The 17,624-nt window shown below is 37.3% G+C and overlaps 2 protein-coding genes across 5 annotated transcripts in view; one reads left to right on the top strand and one right to left on the bottom strand.

Annotated features, from left to right (window-relative positions):
• The window catches only part of LOC140137667 (cotranscriptional regulator ARB2A-like), a 28,880-nt gene extending 28,657 nt beyond the window's left edge, over positions 1–223 (bottom strand). For 2 of the 4 annotated variants that reach the window (XM_072159404.1, XM_072159407.1), the window contains exon 1: positions 93–223. The gene's annotated coding sequence lies outside the window, so the exon portion shown is untranslated. Of the gene's footprint in view, positions 1–41 lie in introns of all 4 variants that reach the window. The other 2 variants (XM_072159401.1, XM_072159405.1) reach the window with 1 other exon arrangement.
• Positions 224–265: 42 nt separating this feature from the next.
• The window catches only part of LOC140137664 (sulfhydryl oxidase 2-like), a 41,909-nt gene continuing 24,550 nt past the window's right edge, over positions 266–17,624 (top strand). Inside the window, exons 1-5 of the mRNA XM_072159399.1 lie at positions 266–636; positions 7,104–7,204; positions 11,765–11,813; positions 13,038–13,143; positions 14,897–14,996. Of these exons, the coding sequence (XP_072015500.1) occupies positions 378–636; positions 7,104–7,204; positions 11,765–11,813; positions 13,038–13,143; positions 14,897–14,996 (615 nt within the window). The 5' untranslated portion in view covers positions 266–377. The remainder of the gene's footprint in view (positions 637–7,103; positions 7,205–11,764; positions 11,814–13,037; positions 13,144–14,896; positions 14,997–17,624) is intronic.

Below are 17,624 nucleotides of genomic sequence, written 5' to 3'. Positions count from 1 at the left end.
ATGAGCTTCTCGATCAACATTTTATTTAAAAGCTTACCTACCTCACTGACAGAACCGCTACTGCAAAATGCCTTAAATTATGATGTCCTTACCGGCTTACGCCAGCTTACGGTTTCGATTTGAAATATTGACACCAACCTTCCCACGCAAAATTATTTCACTTAGCAAAAAATTTCCCGATTCCACAATTCCATGATTGCAGAATTCGGGGATTTCTTTTGCAGATGGCAAAGACCAAACGAATGAGGGCGCGATCAGGGAATTAATCAACAGTCTCATTCCACAAAATATAGAGCTCGCAGTTCTTTTACATTGTTTCTTCAACGCGTAAAAAATTAATTTCCCTGATCAAAAGAGATTGATGTTAATTAGCCAACATGGCAGCTGCCATGATGATTGTTTTGATCGCTACGATCTTGGCATCTGATTTGCCGTGTTTATTCACTGAAGCACGAGCCGTGGATCAGTCTCTCTATAACCCAGATGTAGACTTTGTTGTAGTATTGGACAATTCTACATTAGATAAATCTATTTATAATTCGCAAAGAGCTTGGTTTTTGGAGTTCTATTCCAGCTGGTGTGGCCATTGCAGACATTTCGCACCCACGTACAAAACGTTCGCTGAAGATGTAAAAGGTAAGCTGCACATTGCATCATTGGCATTGCCACTGTATTCAGAGTCTATGCACTGACTACATGTATTGCTTAGGGGGCTGGCATTTTTTCGGAAGGGAGGTCCCAAATATGTCGGTGACCGGAGCCAAGGTGCGGACTGCGGAGCGCGCTAAAAGCCTAAAAAAGCTAGCGGGGCCTAAGGCTAAAGCATGCTAAGCATGAGACTGAGCGAAGAAAGTGTGCAGAAAAAAATCGACTATGTACTTTGACTTTTAAGCAGAACCTTGCCTCGGGACTTCGTTCTCTAAAACACACTGTCACTGTCAATCATACTTGTTTATCAATCAAATCTAACCACATACACTAAGTAGGTATCCGACCCAGGAGACCGGGGCCCAAACACTATACGCGGAAGATCATACTAACTAAACATTCCCAATGGACTACCACAACATGCCACCTTCAATGTACAGCTGTAATTTTCTCCCATATATGTTTCACTTACCATTTCTTGTTTTGTCTAAACTTGACCACCACATGGTGAAAAATTGATAGAACCCATTTTCAACATTTATGTTCCTTCAAAAATGATAATTCCATGTCAATATTCCCACCAGCAGCTTCCTAAGTCTCCAACTTTCATGAATTGATCAGAGATGTTATCATAGCATGCTCTGACCTCTATGACAATGTGCTTGACCAAGCCTCCCAATTGCCATGTCAACTCCCAACCACACTCATTGGGAGATGCCTTCTTCCCAAATGCAGAATAGGATGTTTTTTTCCATCTCATTCCTTGCACTGGCTGACCTATTCTTCAATACCATCTAGTGCAGAGAATAAGAACTATGCCTCAATAATGATGATAATATGCACACATGTTCCAGATAATGATGCAATATTGCACACATCATTGCACATGCATGGCATGCTATGTCTTGAAATACCCTCCACTCAAGCATGCAAGCATTAACCAATGAGGAGTTAACATGTTGGCAATTTAGAAAGGGTTGCCATTTCATGCCTTTCTGCACACATTTGGTGCTATGGATTACTGTGCTCTTTTATTGCTTGCACTGCCTTGGGCTGTATTGAGGTGTAATAATTGGAAATCATGATTAGGGGTTATGTTTTGGAGCATATACATTGAACATATATACAACTGAAATTTGACTGTGGATATTTAAACTTTCTTCAACAAAGTGAGTACAAGTTGGGGATCATATTTTTCAGATATGGAATAAGGGTTTTTAGTGCATTTTGAAGGTGGTAGGTGTGTGGGAATTCTCATAACTGGTGCAGATATCGTGTTTTGAGATATACACTCTTTGACAGCTCTCTCCGTGGCTGTTTGAATGCCTGGTTATACCATGTACCCATACACTAGGTATGGGTACATGGGACCAGGTATACCCAAACACAATGGTCAATGCATATTTACATAGAAATTTGAATTTTTTTCGAGTAGGTCTGTGAAGGAAACCTACATAAATATGTTTTCTATACTTCACTTGACCCAAATATATGATTTTTATGGTGATAATCAAGTCGCACATGGAATTTTAGAGGATTTTGATAGCAGTTCCATTAAAAAAGCTGCTATCGCCATGAGACTAAGATCTAGAAACACCCCTAAATGCCGTTTTGGGGAATTTTGCTAGCAGAATCTTTTTGATGAAAGTCAATCTTTGACAAGATGTAACTTTGTTACGGAAAGTGCTATGACAACAATGTTTTCAGTTTTGACTTTCTTTACTCAAGGGCTTTAAAGGCTCATTCAGTGATTTGCTCATCCGGACGATCGTAAAAATCATCAAAATTCAGATTTTGGTACCTTTGTAATTGGCATAGATGTGCTAACATAGCCTGCTAGTGGTTCGGTCGAAAGCCGTGTATTTTAAACAAAATAAAGCATTTACATGAATCTGGACTTTTGATACTGACAGTACAAAAAGTCTGACTCGAGATCGAAAGAAGCTCACTCTCCACGTACCAACACGCGTTGCGTATTGTTTCTACTACGGTACTTATTACATCAGTAGCTACTATTTTAAACAAAATACACAATTTTAACTGTTTTTCATATTTGAATTGACCGTTAGTTTGCCTCGGTGACGTTTAATTGCTTATTTTGTTTTCTACTACAAAAATTAAGCGTCTGTTACTCTGTTTTAAATCAATTTAGACTCTACTTCCCCCGTGTTAGAAACACTGGAATAGGAAGTTTTTCCAGTCGATTGGTGGCGCACTGTACGAAAATCTCGATTTTCTCGAGTCGACCTGAGTTGCAGTAGAAAACCCTTCTAAAACCTCTGTCTTGTGACTAATTTGTCGATGTATTGAGGGAAAAGTGGTTTAATGAAATTCTGTAGACTTATTCTTTATTTCTAAGCAACTCTGACAAATTTCCATTTTTTTAATATTCCTGTGAAATCACTGAAAGGGCCTTTAATTTGATATATGTAAAATGATGCAGTTTGATGGCAAATTTGAATTCACCTGTACCTACACTAAGGATGGTGGTACAATACGCGCTAGATGCGTATATTCATCCACCAACTGGTTATGAATCTATATGTTTTTTGCAAACAAATTCCAATTGCTAAAACTGGTGAAAACACTGATACTGTGAAAATAGTGAATTATTTTGGCATTTTTTAAAATTTGACGCGGGTATTTTTGGTTTCCAAAAAGTGACACGGGCAGGGGACGATAAACTCGGAATTGACTTTCACACGCCTTAAAAGAAGACATGCAAAGCATCTTCTTTGCGCTTTGACATAATAAGTGCCCCACCCCCCCTTGAAATGACTTTAAAAGCATCTGAAGACGCGCAAAGTTAAATGTAGCCTTATTTGTTTTACACATCACATGTGGACCAATTTATAGTGTCACACATCATTGCATTCAATGGTTAATTGTGTAAAAAATGAAACTGTTAAAAAAGTTGCACCTCAGTCCATATATCGTATCTCTCAGGTTTTCCTTTTACACAAACACTTACACATAAATAGGCCTGACCTACTTAGGCCCTATTGTATTGTTTTAGAGTTGACTCAGATGACATTTTTAACAATGTTAAAGATGGTCTCGTCTATGAAATCGGCAATCGCGGAGCCTAAAAACGTGGCGCACATATCATGACATCGGGAATTGACACAAATTTTACGGTAAAAGCAGTCGTACGTAGAACTAGAAAGGATAATTTAAATTGAGAAAATATTCTTCTAGGTATAACTTGTTGTACTATGAACAGTTATAAAGTATAGCCTAGTTATAGTATAGCCTTCTATAGCCTTTGATCATAGAGGGCCGGGACATAACCTACCAAAAAAACAAAATAAAAAGGGCCTCCTTCTTTGTTCCAGGTATGGTAGTTTTAGCAAATACGGACCAAATAGGGTTTTGCAACATTTTTCAGCCTTAAACCTGAATCCTAAAAACATGTTCCAACACTCAAATATATTTTTGGTTGATTTGATTTTGATTTGAGTTTATTTTAAAAGCATATCATCGTAAGAGTCAAATACATATTGCACAGAACATATATACAAAAACATAATTATTATAAAATACAAATAAAAACATAAAAATTGACACAATAATATGCCAAGGATATCCCTTAAAGTCAGCGACTTATTTCCAAAGGGGTCCTTATAAATAACAATGAAAATATATATATATTACAACTATTTAAAACATGAAACACCTAAATTACAATATTAAAAACTATATAACCATGTGGTCTAAGAGGATAATTTTAGCATCTTTTTTAAACCTTGATTTTATATTGCACAATTTAACATTTTCGGAAGTTTGTTCCAATCATGGATTGCATTGTAAAAAAGGAAGCAGAATCTGCTGTTTTGATTTTTGGAACTTGGAAGTTAGAATTGCTACCCCTAGTGTTATAACGATGAAGATGAGATAATTTGACAAAGTTTTCTTTCATATAGCTTGGGCAAACATCATGAAAAGTATTAAAAACATGGTTCAAACGGAGCTGCTCAGCCCTTGTCCTGATATTTGAAATGCCTAAATCCTGAAAGTCAGCTTTGTTAATATGATACATGTGATCTTTGCCCAGAATAAATCTGATAACTTTGTTCTGAGCTCGCTGCAATCTGATCTAATGATATTTAGAAATGGCACAATACCAGGAGGAAATAGAATAATCAAACAGGCACAAAACAAGAGCTGAGCGGACCATTTTCTTCACTTTTTGATTAAAAAAATTTGCTTGTCTGTAGAGGAATTTCAAACGAGAATTAACTTGTTTCACAATTTTGGTTGCAATTTCCTCACCATCAAGAAACTGATTAAGTTCTAGACCAAGATAAACAACAGTATGCTTAGACTTAATTATTTGACCATTGTTAAGAATGATAGAAAAATCAGAAACATTATTGACCTTACGCTCGATCCAAAGAGAATCAGTTCAGTTTTGCCTGTGTGCAGAGAGAGATTATTTTCTATAAGCCATTTATTGCAGCTCTCCAAGTTATCACGAAGAACATGACTGATTCTCTCTGGATCTTTGTCGGAATATATCAAAGCACTATCATCAGCATACTGCAACATAATACAATTAATAGAAGTAGACATGTCATTAACATAGCATAGGAATAAAAGAGGGCCTAAAATACTGCCTTGGGGAACTCCGCATGTTATGAAAAGAGGATCAGACTCAACCCCATCAATTTGAACAATTTGTTTACGATCACAAAGATAAGATTCAAACCAGGCTGTGGACTTAACACCCATGGCAGACAGTTTGTTACACAAGATTTTATGGTCAACACTGTCAGATGCCTTCTGGATATCTAATAAAATCATCCCAGTATAGAAGCCAGCAGCAGTTTTCTTTCTGATATGATCTTGAAGGTGAATGAGGCAAGTGTCAGTTGAGTATGATCCTCTGAAGCCAGATTGGAGTTCATAAAGAAGTTTATTTTCAACCAGGAATTTGTTCAATTGGAAAAAGACAGCCTTTTCTAAAATTTTGGAGACAACTGGGAGAATGCTAACAGGTCTATAATTACCTGCATCCAGCCTACTCTTCTTTTTGTAGAGGGGGATGACTTTTGCCAATTTCATTTGAGTTGGAACAATGCCGGACCAAAGAGAAAGGTTGATAATGAAAGTGATTGGCCCTTTAATAGCCTCTGCCGCATCTTTAATAAAACGGGCTGGATGGTTGTCAAGTCCAGTGGTCTTACTTGTATTAAGACTGTTTAATTCCTCAAAAATAAACTCCTCGCAAACCTCGTGAAGTTCAAAGGAGTCAGCCGGAACGTTCTTATAAAATTCTTTGGCAGGGTTGAGGTGTAAACATATTTTTATCAGTCTAAGTCCCTTGACTGAAACGCGATTTTCCTGTTACCCGTCACTTTTTTTTTCAGCTCATGAAGCAACTTTTTCATTATTCATTTACATTGTATTTTGGCAATTTCCATTTCTCACAATAATTACTGTGAGTGTGCGGTATAAATTAAATGTTCCGGGCGTTGCAAGGGCTTTTTACACAAACAAGACACTTTGCTAGCGAAATGAATAGGGGATCACTTTAAACTGTACGGTACGGTACTGTTGAAATTATTCCCTGCTTCTGAAATGATTTTGCAGCCCAATTTCCGGGGGGGGGGGGTACTCCAACTTTGGAGGTGACACATATGTAGGGCTGTTAAGACCCCCCTTTTTCAGCATCGCTGTCACCCAAAGACCCCATATTTTTTTACAAACACATGCTCTGTCACCCAAAAAACCCTATTTTTCCATTTGATCTATCACCCAAAGACCCTCACAAGTTCAATTTGAACAGCAACTTTCATTTATCACTGATTTTGTTACTTATTTTGACAAAACATTTAAAGCCATTTAGAACTAGAAATTGGATTTTTGAGGTTTCGGTTCTCACCCAAAGATTCCATTTAAGAAAAAGGTCATGTTCTCAATAACCCCATATTTTTTACATTTTGCTCTCACCAAATGCCAAAAATCATGTTCTCACCCAATGACCCCATATTTTTTACATTTTGCTCTCACCGAATGCCCCTTACATGTAGTGCGAAAGTGCCAGCCCTACACCTATATCCATTTCAAATTGAAGAGCCCCCCGGGCCAATTTCACTTCAAAGAATTCTAAAATCTTTAGAAAAAAAATATTCTAAAGTACAATTTTACCATGTAATTAATTTTTTCAGATTCTTGGTTCACCAAAGCGGGCAAAATTTTACAATGTGCGCAGGTGACAGGAAACAGTAAATTGAGTTTCAAGGGCCTAAAAGAGATTGCCGATACATACATTGTACATACATTGATTATCAGTTGCTAGCAAGCCCTAGCATCAAAATTATAACCTATTGACTTTAACTTAGACAACTTAATTTTGCTAATGACACATCACCTCAGCTAATACATCATGTATGGCATATCCCAACTATTTGTGAGTCTGACAGATATATGTTTTACTACTTTATTTATTGCAGATTGGAGAGCCATTGTCGGTGTAGGTGCAATCGATTGTAGTTTAGGTGCAAATTTGGATGCATGTCGTCATCACAATGTTCATGCTTTTCCATCTATGGAAGTAAGTTTATGTATGTTACATTTCTAGAACCACAACTACATTCTTGCAATCTACTCTCAAACACTGACTTTTTTATGACACTTAACATTTCAACTGTGAACATTTAGTACTGCAATCAGGGACCGTTCCCGTTTAGCTAAGATGTGCAGTTGACAGCAAACAGCCTAAATATGCAACGGACGTGAGAGTGCATCCCCTATTGTTGATATAAAAATACAACAAAATTGAGTATAATTTATTTAAAACGAACAGGGTCAATGTCCCCGGTTAGGCACAGAAAATCAGAAAAACATCAACTCCATTTACCTTTCCAGTACATGCAGGGCCCCACTTGCTGGCAATTAAATGGTGGGGGATGTGAATGTATTTTTATGCCTCCACCGCAAGGCATACTGTTTTTGCAATGTCCGTGCTTCCGTCCTTCCGTGCTTCCGTCCGGACGCTATATCTCGGGCATGCATGGGCGGATTGACTTCAGATTTTCAGGATAGGTGGGTCATGGTCAAAAACTCTGGCTACTTTTTTTTTGGGTGAGGTTCAAGGTCATATACTGAGGTTAAAGGTCATTTGAGGGCAAGGGGCCCATTTTCCTTCTTTACCTCTTTTCTCAGAGACTAGGGGTCGCACGTTCCTCGAACTTGGTGGGTGGGTGCATCTTGACCCCAGGCAGAACGAGTTTGTATTGGTTAGTGGGTCAAGGTCACCTGAGGTCACCCAGGGGTCATCTGAGGTCAAATGAGCAAAAACTGTTGTATGGCCATGATACTTGGTACATACAATCAACATTTAGAGCCAAATTTTTGGAAGGTCCTTTTGGGGTCATCTGGGTCACCCAGGGGTCATCTGAGGTCAAATTAGTAAAAACTGTCGTATGGGCATGAAACTTGGTGGGTACAGTCAACATTTAGAGCGAAATTTTTGAAGGTCATTTTGAGGTCATCCAGGGGTCATCTGAGGTCAAATTAGTAAAAACTAGCATATGGGCATGAAACTTGGTGGGTACAGTCAACATTTAGAGCCAAATTTTGGGAGGTCATATTGGGGTCATCCAGGGGTCATCTGAGGTCAAATTAGTAAAAACTGTCATACGTGCATGAAACTTGGTGGGTACAGTCAACATTTAGAGCCAAATATTTGGAAGGTCATTTTGGTGTCATCCGGGGTCACCCAGAGATTATCTGAGGTCAAATTGATAAAAACTGCTTTGTATCAACTGTTGAGTGCCACATCGCTCCCTTTGGTGGAGGCATCACGGTCGACGCTGTGCGTCGAAAACCGCGACATCCGAGAACCGCGGTCCATCTAGTTTCTTGTTCCATTCATGTATATTTGTTGAACTTACTGTGGTCTGAGACTAGTATACCTAAAGAGATATGAAGCAATGCATCGATCTATTCTTTCGCTGTGTGCAAGGTCTGTTGCGGCATTGTTTTTATATGTAAATAGCGAATTTTGAGGTAAATTGCAAAGGTTCCGACTTTGGCACCTTTGCGTACACGAATTACCATTGCTTTATCGTGGTCCGACAGAGTCAGATTGGGTCTCATTTTCGTATTTTAGGGGCGGTTAAAATTATTATAAACAGAGAATTACGTAAAGATATATATAAATTCACACTTACCTATCGGAATAACAAACGAAAGCTTAATGAAGGTAAAATACGGCGATATTTCTGTACTATTTCGGAGCAATATTTCGATGACGCCATTTGCAATGTTCCCCACGCGAGCAGCACCGCGGGTCAGTCAATTTTGTTTAGGCGAAGCAGACCTTGTTCGATACAATCAATTTGATAACAATAGAATTGAGCTGTGCTTCCTATCTCTTTAGGTATACTACATGTACATGTAGTCTCAGCTGTGGTATTTCATTTCTGTGTAGAAGATCAGATGTAGAATATTGAACAGATGTTTTGCACCTGTGCTGTTGCCAATGTCGACGTCATATTACAGACCTTAGAAAGAATTTCTAAAAAATACACTGTATTATGGCAAGTTGGTATACATCAAACATTGTCAGCCATGTGTGCCATGGGGGGGGGTTATAATCAGTGGCATAGATTTCTTTTTGACATTAGGGGGGATGGTGTTGGAAAAAATTCTTGAAGTAATAGTGAATCCAGCACCTTTTGGTGACAGAAGAAGTTTATGGTACAAATGTGCACGAAAATTTTTGCTATTTTGAAGCTAAACTGATGAAATATGGTGCAAAAGTGGAATAAATGTGTGCGAAGCATGCAAAATTGTGCACTTTGGGGGCTAAAATGGGCAAATATGAGGTTAATTTGGTTAGAAACTCATAATTCAGGTGTCACATTTGGGGGATGATGGACCATCCCCCAGCAATATATCGCTCATTCTACAAAATCCGGTGCCAATAGCCCTTTTTCCATTCTTTGGTCCACAAATACTTTGTCGAGCATTTAGGGCATCAAATATGTTGTTTTTCTGGTAGAACTAAACGAGATCTACACGGACATATATAGTTGTCCATACTTTAAATGCTTTCTTCAGCCTGATTAACCCTTGCAAAGGCTCGAAAATCGCTAAAATTGCGTTTCCACTGCTCAAGTGTCAAATCTGATCCTTAATATTTTCTTTGAATAAATGCGATATCTTTACATATTTGTTGTTTTTAATTAGATAAGGCGTCATCATATTGCATATCAACATTATTTTTTAGTGATTAAAACGTCTTTGTGTAATTCTAAAATAAATTGCACTTTTTATTAAAACGCTGTGAGCTACGTTACCACTTTTTAACACACGTTATTGGAAAGACGTAAAACAGAGGTATCAACGTAGTTTACGGTTTTTGAAAGGAAACACTCATAGGTTTTTAAAAATAACAGTAAAAATCGTGATGCTGTAGCATTTTTGGCATAGAAATGTTGTAAACATTGAAATTTCGACCGACCATGTTAAGATTGGTGAGCTACGTTACCAGAATTCCATAGTATGCACTTGTATAACAAGTACTTCCTAATAATATGTGATAGGTACCAGTGATCGAACCCCATTTATATTAGAATTAACCGACATAACATTCTAACGTTCGCAAATCACATCAAAAACATTAAAAACCCGTGAACTACGTTACTGTGAGCTATGTTACGCACTCATTTATGCATCTTCAAAACTTCTATGAAATGGTGAAATCGGTGTTACATTTCACTCAAGTGATCTTTCGCTTGCTTTTTATGACCTTGGATTAAGTAAAACCAGCCCATTTTGTAGCCGATAACGTAGCTCACATTACATTGAGTTTTAGTATTAAAAAACATCATAACTTCCTAAAAGAAAAATATACAAGTGGTGTTGACAATTTTTTACATCTGAAAGTAGTGATACATTTGCTCTTAAGGTGGTAATGGAGTCATTATGAAAGTGCTCTAAACATGTTTTAAACAGATTAATTGAGTAGAGCAAAGCACACTTAACAATATGCCTTTTGTTTGAAGCATATCGGACATACGGTTTTCAAAATATGTCAATTTATATTTTCTTTGTATCTTATTGTTTTTATCAATAATCAATACAGTTAATGAGCTAAAATGACTGGAGAAGCTCATTAACATATAATTTTTGCCAATATTTTGCTAAAAATCCATGCATAAATGTTCAGGGTACTTTTATTTTGCAAACTTTTGCCCTGAAACTTGGTCAAAGTGTTTCTAATATGTTCTAATGTATTATATAGTGAAGCCGCTCCCTAATTTGCATATTTGCATAATTAATTAGCATTTATGCAAATTAGCTCATTAATTATGCAAATATGCAAATGAGAGGCGGCTTCACTTTATAATACATTAGAACATATTAGAAACACTTTGACCAAGTTTCAGGCAAAAGTATGCAAAATAAAAGTACCCTGAGCATTTATGCATTGATTTTAGCAAAATATTGGTAAAATTACATATTAATGAGCCTTTACAGTCCTTTTAGCTCATTAACTGTATTGATTATTGACAAAAACAATAGGATATAAAGAAAATATAAATTGATGTATTATGGAAACCGATGTCATTTGCGGTTCAAACAAAAGGTATATGGATCAGTGTACTTTACCCTACTCAATTAATCTGTTAACAACATGCTCAAAGCATTTCCTAATTTCTAGAAAATGCATCCAATACCACCTTAAAAAACACAAAAAGCAGGTCTTTTTGAACAACTTTATTTTTTTCAATTTTTACAGTGGATTGGCACCGGATTTTGTAGAATGAGCGATATTGGGGGGATTTTTCCCCCATACCCCAGGGATCTACACCTATGGTTATAATCACAAGTACGTCAGGGTGAATTCTAGGGGTGTAAATAAGCTGAGATGAGGAAAACAATTTATTTTTGACATGTCAGCAGGTGTAGGCAAGGGATTTTGGGGCACCTCTACTAAACTACAAAAGGACATTATGTGTAAGAAGGAGAGTAAAGATTAGGAGGGCAAGCAGTTTTTGGCAGACAATTTTGGAAATTCAATCCCCATTTAAAAAAATTGAATAACTTCTTATTTATGTATTTATAGTTTTTAAAATGTTGTGTGTCATCTCTGTTCTTTCAGATATTTAACCCTTTTTCAAAGTTCAACACAACTGGGGAAAAGTATCAAGGTATGAAGTAGCATAAATAAGTACCGGTACCGTATTTCGTCAAATAGTCGCCCCCCTCAAATAAACGCCCCCCACCACTTTTTTCAACCAAGATGTTTCAAAAATGCCGATATTTCCATGCTATCTTGTGTAGTAAGCTTACCAAGTTGCGCACATGGTTGATAATAGCGTCAATAATTGGCGAAAATCTGGATCAGAAACCCGGAAGTGAGCCAGAAGTCAGTGTTTCTAGTTCATAGTTCGTCATTTTAGCGTGTGTTTTTAGTTTACCTAATGATTTTAACGGGAATTATTGTTCTAAAATTGACCTTGAATAAACGCCCCCCTTGGGAAAATGTAACGCCCCCGGGGGCGTTTATTTGACGAAATACGGTAGTAGAACTCATATCGTAAGGATTTTTAGTGAAATGCATACCCCCGTGTCCAGTATAATAGAGAGTATTTACACAGATAGGTCTGGGTATTCAGAGGAGTCTGTGAATTCACATTACCCCAAACAGATCTACAGTAGACAGTTTACGTGGTAGGAAAGCATAAGACAGATCAGTATGGTGTCACTGTGGAGAGGGCTTCACCTTGTAGTGGTAAGACAAAGGCTGATGATGATGATGATGAAATGCTAAGAAAGAGCTTTAAGATGATATAGATGGGGTTGTGAGTGTTCTAAGAGTTAATTGGGTGAAGACCTCACTCAAACAAGAGATATAGACCACTTGAATTTAAGACTTCATTGCCCGCCAGTATGTGCGTGAATTATGGCAATTATTCTTTGCCCTGCAGTGTGCGTACACATAGTTTGCTCAGGGCACATGCATTTTAAATCGCCCACCACATTTCATATAGTACATGAAAGCCATTGAACAGTGTGAGTGGTTCGTTCAAGCATATTGATAGACCAGTCCCTCGCCTTTGTTGATAAACAATGATGTCAAGTGGTCTATACAAAGTCTTTTTCAATAACAGTCACTGTAAAAGTAGTAATATTTCTTATGCTCTGCAGATTTTGAATAACTTTACTTCTTAAATTCTTGATTTATATTTCTGTGTATGCAGAATATATTGCACATTTAGAATTTTGCCATTTCTGTGTGTTGAGAAGCTTGGGAATTAATGTTCCATAAACAGTGTACATCTACTAGTACACTACAGGTTATAGGCCCAACTTGCATTTAAGATCACTATAATTAATCCTTCACAACATTTGTTTGTTTGTTTTCACTTCAGGAGGAAGAGAAATAAGTGACTTAAGACACGGCATAATTGACGTAATAGAAAAATTTCAACCAGATGATAGGATAAAGAAAACATGGCCGCAGCTAAATCCTGTCAAGTAAGTACTTTTACCCTATCAAACAAATCGCAGGTCAAATTTTGTACAATTTTTTTGTTGTCATTTGTCGAAGGTGGCAGAATTTTGAAATAGTTGATACATGTGCAGTTCGGATAATCAAGCTGTTTGAAGGGAAGGAGTTTAGACCAAGTGGCTGTGGGTACGATGGATATGATGGAACTCGTAGAATAATACACAAACACAAAGACCTCAGTGATTTGAAGTTGAAACAACAAAGATTATATAAAAACATAAACCACCATTAACTCACAGACAGGATGGAGGTGCTGACTGGTTGGAAGTCAGAGATGGAGTGAGTAGCCCATGGTAAAATTTGCAAGTGTACATGTAGCACAATTTGGGGATAGGCAGGAAATGGTCAAGGTTTAGTGATGTAATGTTAGATGGAAAGCAGTTTGGGTCAGAATGGGGAAACAAAGACATGTGTGCCTTTTGTGGGGTATGGAAGTCAACACAAGACAAAATATGAAATTATGTACCTGTTATAACCCGGGTGTTATAATTACATAATATTTTATTTTAATCTTTATGGTAGATTTCCATATTGTAACACAGTAGTGTTGTATCATAGGGGCACAGGCCTCCCTTAATCAAAGTGAAAATTTTGAGAAATACCATTGAATAATTCCCAGAAAATGGCAGATGCCGATGGTGTCCCTAATCAGACTTCTTGCCCCACCCACTATGCCATTGATGTAACACTTGGGTATGAAGTTCTTCTCTGATTTTGAGAGACTTTTTAAACAAAACAAATATCCCACATCAAGTGTTTTTTAGCTCAGATAATGTATGTGTTAACACAGGGCCGTTCCGACCATTAGGCCAGGTAAGGCGGTCACCTAGGGCGGCACTAAACGCAAAGGGGCGCAAAAAAAAAAGGCACAAAAAGAAAAAATGGGAATGGAGAAAGAAAAGGGAAGAAAAATGAGGGCGGATAAAGAATGAAAACGGTCATGGGCAGTATACAAAATAGTCAAATCTGATGAGTTTTCAAGGGGGTACCCCCCCCCTCCCCTTAATACTTTTTTGGTATGCTTTGGTTGGGCGGCAGGGAGAGGCTTTGCCTAGGGCGGCAAAATCCCTAGGAACGGCCCTGTGTTAACAACCAACACTTTACTTGTCAGATATCTAGGCATAGGCTTAAAGGGGAATATTGGAATGCCATCTTTCCCTGGGTAAGATCTGACAGCAGGCCAGACCATGGCCAGAGAGTAACATGAGTAGGGTTCTTTCACCTTGAAGGCAAGGATAGTCTTGCAACTATGGGATAACTTTCCCTTAGGCCATCTAATATGCCAGTCAGTTTATACTCCTATTTCCACATCTGTTATTTTTATGTGTGCCTTTAAAAAGAACATTTTTATAACAATGACTTCAAATTTGGGGAAATTTGGCAAAAAGGAACTTAATTCTTGCCAAGTTTGAAGTCATTGTTAAAAATGGATCAGTCAGGGTTGACAATACCACAATTTGGTAGCCCAATTGGATGTTTTTTGAAGACTTGTGACAACTTCCTATCCCATATATAAACCAATGGTTTAAATATTTAGTGACTTTACAATTTGACCTGGAATTTGGCCTGACATTTTTTGGCAATCCCTCTTAGGATCAGTTTATGTGTGCCATCATAAACTGTAAAAAGATTTCTTTTTACAAGTCTATGGTGCCATATTAATAATTAATATTGATATTTGACTCAAGTTTTTATACTTTTATTTGTTGACCCATGCAGTGCTTCATGGATTCCAGAGTTCTTTGAGCGGCATAACAAAGCCAATGCCAAATACTTAGCCATAGTATTTGAGGATACCCAGTCATACCATGGGAGAGATGTAAGTTCTGTTCCTTTCACTATGGACCACAATCACCTCATCCTAATGGCATAGTTCAATAACCTCAATTAAACACTCATAGTGTAAAATTTGACCTCAAGTTGCAGAGTATGAGTTTTTGTACCCAAATTTTCAAAGGTCATTCAATGAATGTGCAAATGTATTGGGGTTAAAGAACTGTGCCCCTGATAGATGAGCATGTTGTGGATCCTAGTGTTTGTTTGTTATTTACTAGCATCTTTGTTTGTTTGTTTGTTTATTTGTTGACAACAATGAGTCAAATTTATAGAATTTTGTTTTTGTTTTGGCTGTAGTTTATCATATTATGAAAGTCCAGTGCACATCTTTGCAGCATCAGTATTTTAAAGTGCAGTGATTTATAGTGCACAGGCATACCTACAAGCCTCAGCACACTTGACAGGAATTCACTGACCACTGTGGCCCTAGACACACCATATAATAAAACATTCAGCAATAATCCGGGCATTCACTTAGCAACAAACTTTGAGTAGCACATAAATTTACATTGTACTACGTACTACTCAAAGTACATGTATTCTGACTGCTTTATATTTAGAAAATCCCATAGGAAAATGGCAGAAAACAGCTTCTGGAGTTTAATCAGGCCTGGTGCCCCAGTCATGGTTGGTGCCCCCCATAATGACTCACGCTACGCCACTTCAAATATTGACTGCTCATAAGGTATTTGGTGCAAAATATGTCACAAAGGGGACTGGGTGGAGACCTTCGGCCTACTAATTTCCCAAGTTTTGTTGAGGAAAAAAGTAGGCCTACGGTCTCCAGTTGGAGAGGGGAAATAGTTTGCACCAATTACATCATGAGCAGTCAATATTTGGTTTACACATTAACATTTGAAAATAGTCAGACTATCGTGAATAGATGATCTGGTCATTGAGTATCAGTATCAGCAGTGTTCGAATTTAGGAAAAATAAATGGTTGTCCCACAGATTACAATATCTGGTTGTCCGTCTAAGGTTTTGGTTGTATGTAGGCCTACAAATGTGACTTTTGGCTAGATTTATGGTTGTCCGGCGGACAACCGAATCAGTATTTTTGGTTGTCCGGCGACTTTTTTAGTTGTCCCGGACAACCAAAATTTCGAACGCTGCAGTATCAGGTTGATCCACTGTGGTCGAGAAGCAACAGGTTTGCTTAAAAAGTGAGTTTTAAGTTGAGACTGGTGATGACATCATAAACAACTTTTTCTGGGAGTTTTTGCCTTGTTGCAAAATATCAGGGAAATCTATGTCAGAATATATTAAGTTCAGTATCCACTAATCAAAAGAACAGGGAAATTTTCATTCATTATGTAATATAAGATATGGTAGCTTCTGCTACCTTCACTTTACTGTGATGGACTTCTTGATGATTTACATGTTGAACAAAATACAAGTTAGGCTACATTTTAAAAGATATTTTAAAAAGACTAGAGCAACCAATGGTTGAGTGGTTCCAGATTTTTATTTTTATTAAGTATTTACACATACATGTATATTACACCACAACATTAAAACAATGAATATAATACCCACATTGTACCAGTAAATGTGTTGCCCAATATATTTAGCATGATATATATACCAGCACTGCAGACCCTACCACAGAATTTGCTAGTCCCTTTCCAGTTTCCAATGAAAGAATGTCAGTGCTTATAAGTAGGGTTCCAAGTAAAGTGACAGATATGTGCCATTAAGACCATAAGGCAGTTGTTCCCAAACTGTGCATTAAAATGCAGGGTACCATCGTATTGGTCATAATGTAACACCATTTTGACACAATTTAGCATTAAAATTGCACATTTTTGTGCGCTTTTGTCACAGTAAAAGTCATTTTTGGAGCCAGTCAGCGTAAAGACTTGGAAATTGTGCCCCTTAAGTAATTTTGTCCGTATGCCGCTGATGAGTTTCGGTAAATAACAGCATTTGTGTTATGCTGTGGGTCACACCTTATTTTTCTTACAAAATTTGGGTCATCGAAAAAAAGTTGGGGAACTCCTGCCATAAAGCCGATCAAATGAAGAGCTTTGTTGCAAAACCCCTTACATCCACTTGCCCAATTTTGAGAACACATCAAAAAATCATCAAAAAATTATTGATATAAGGGGGTTTTCAACAAAAGCAGTTTTTGGCGGGATCCAAAACTGCTGTTGTTGCAAACCCCATATATCGGTGATTTTTGATGTGTTCCCAAAATTGGGCAAGTGGATGTAAGGGGTTTTGCAACAAAGCTCTTCAAATATAGAACCAAGCACAGTGTTGGGCAAGATATGGAGTTATGTTGCTTCATAATTTTAATTACATTACAATGAGCCCCCAGGGCTAATTAGGTAGAATACAGTATATGCTGTATTTTTTGTTTTTTAATAAACCTGCTCACTGAAACACTTACAGTGAAAACAATTTATTAAAGCAATAATGTATGATTTCCATCAGATTTTAATTTGGTCATTCTTTACCTAAAATGCTGAAATAATATTATTAATAATAACTGTCAGGATATCATCAAAAAACTGCAGAATTAGTCAAAACTATGGTAAGGGTTTCCGTCCATTTTAAGACAAAATAACAAGGTAAAGTGAAAGAAACCCCACTGACTATTTTGTTCTC

The sequence above is a fragment of the Amphiura filiformis genome, chromosome 17 (genome assembly GCF_039555335.1).
Source record: "Amphiura filiformis chromosome 17, Afil_fr2py, whole genome shotgun sequence".
Lineage (NCBI taxonomy): Eukaryota > Metazoa > Echinodermata > Ophiuroidea > Amphilepidida > Amphiuridae > Amphiura > Amphiura filiformis.
This window is presented reverse-complemented; position numbering and strand designations above follow the sequence as displayed.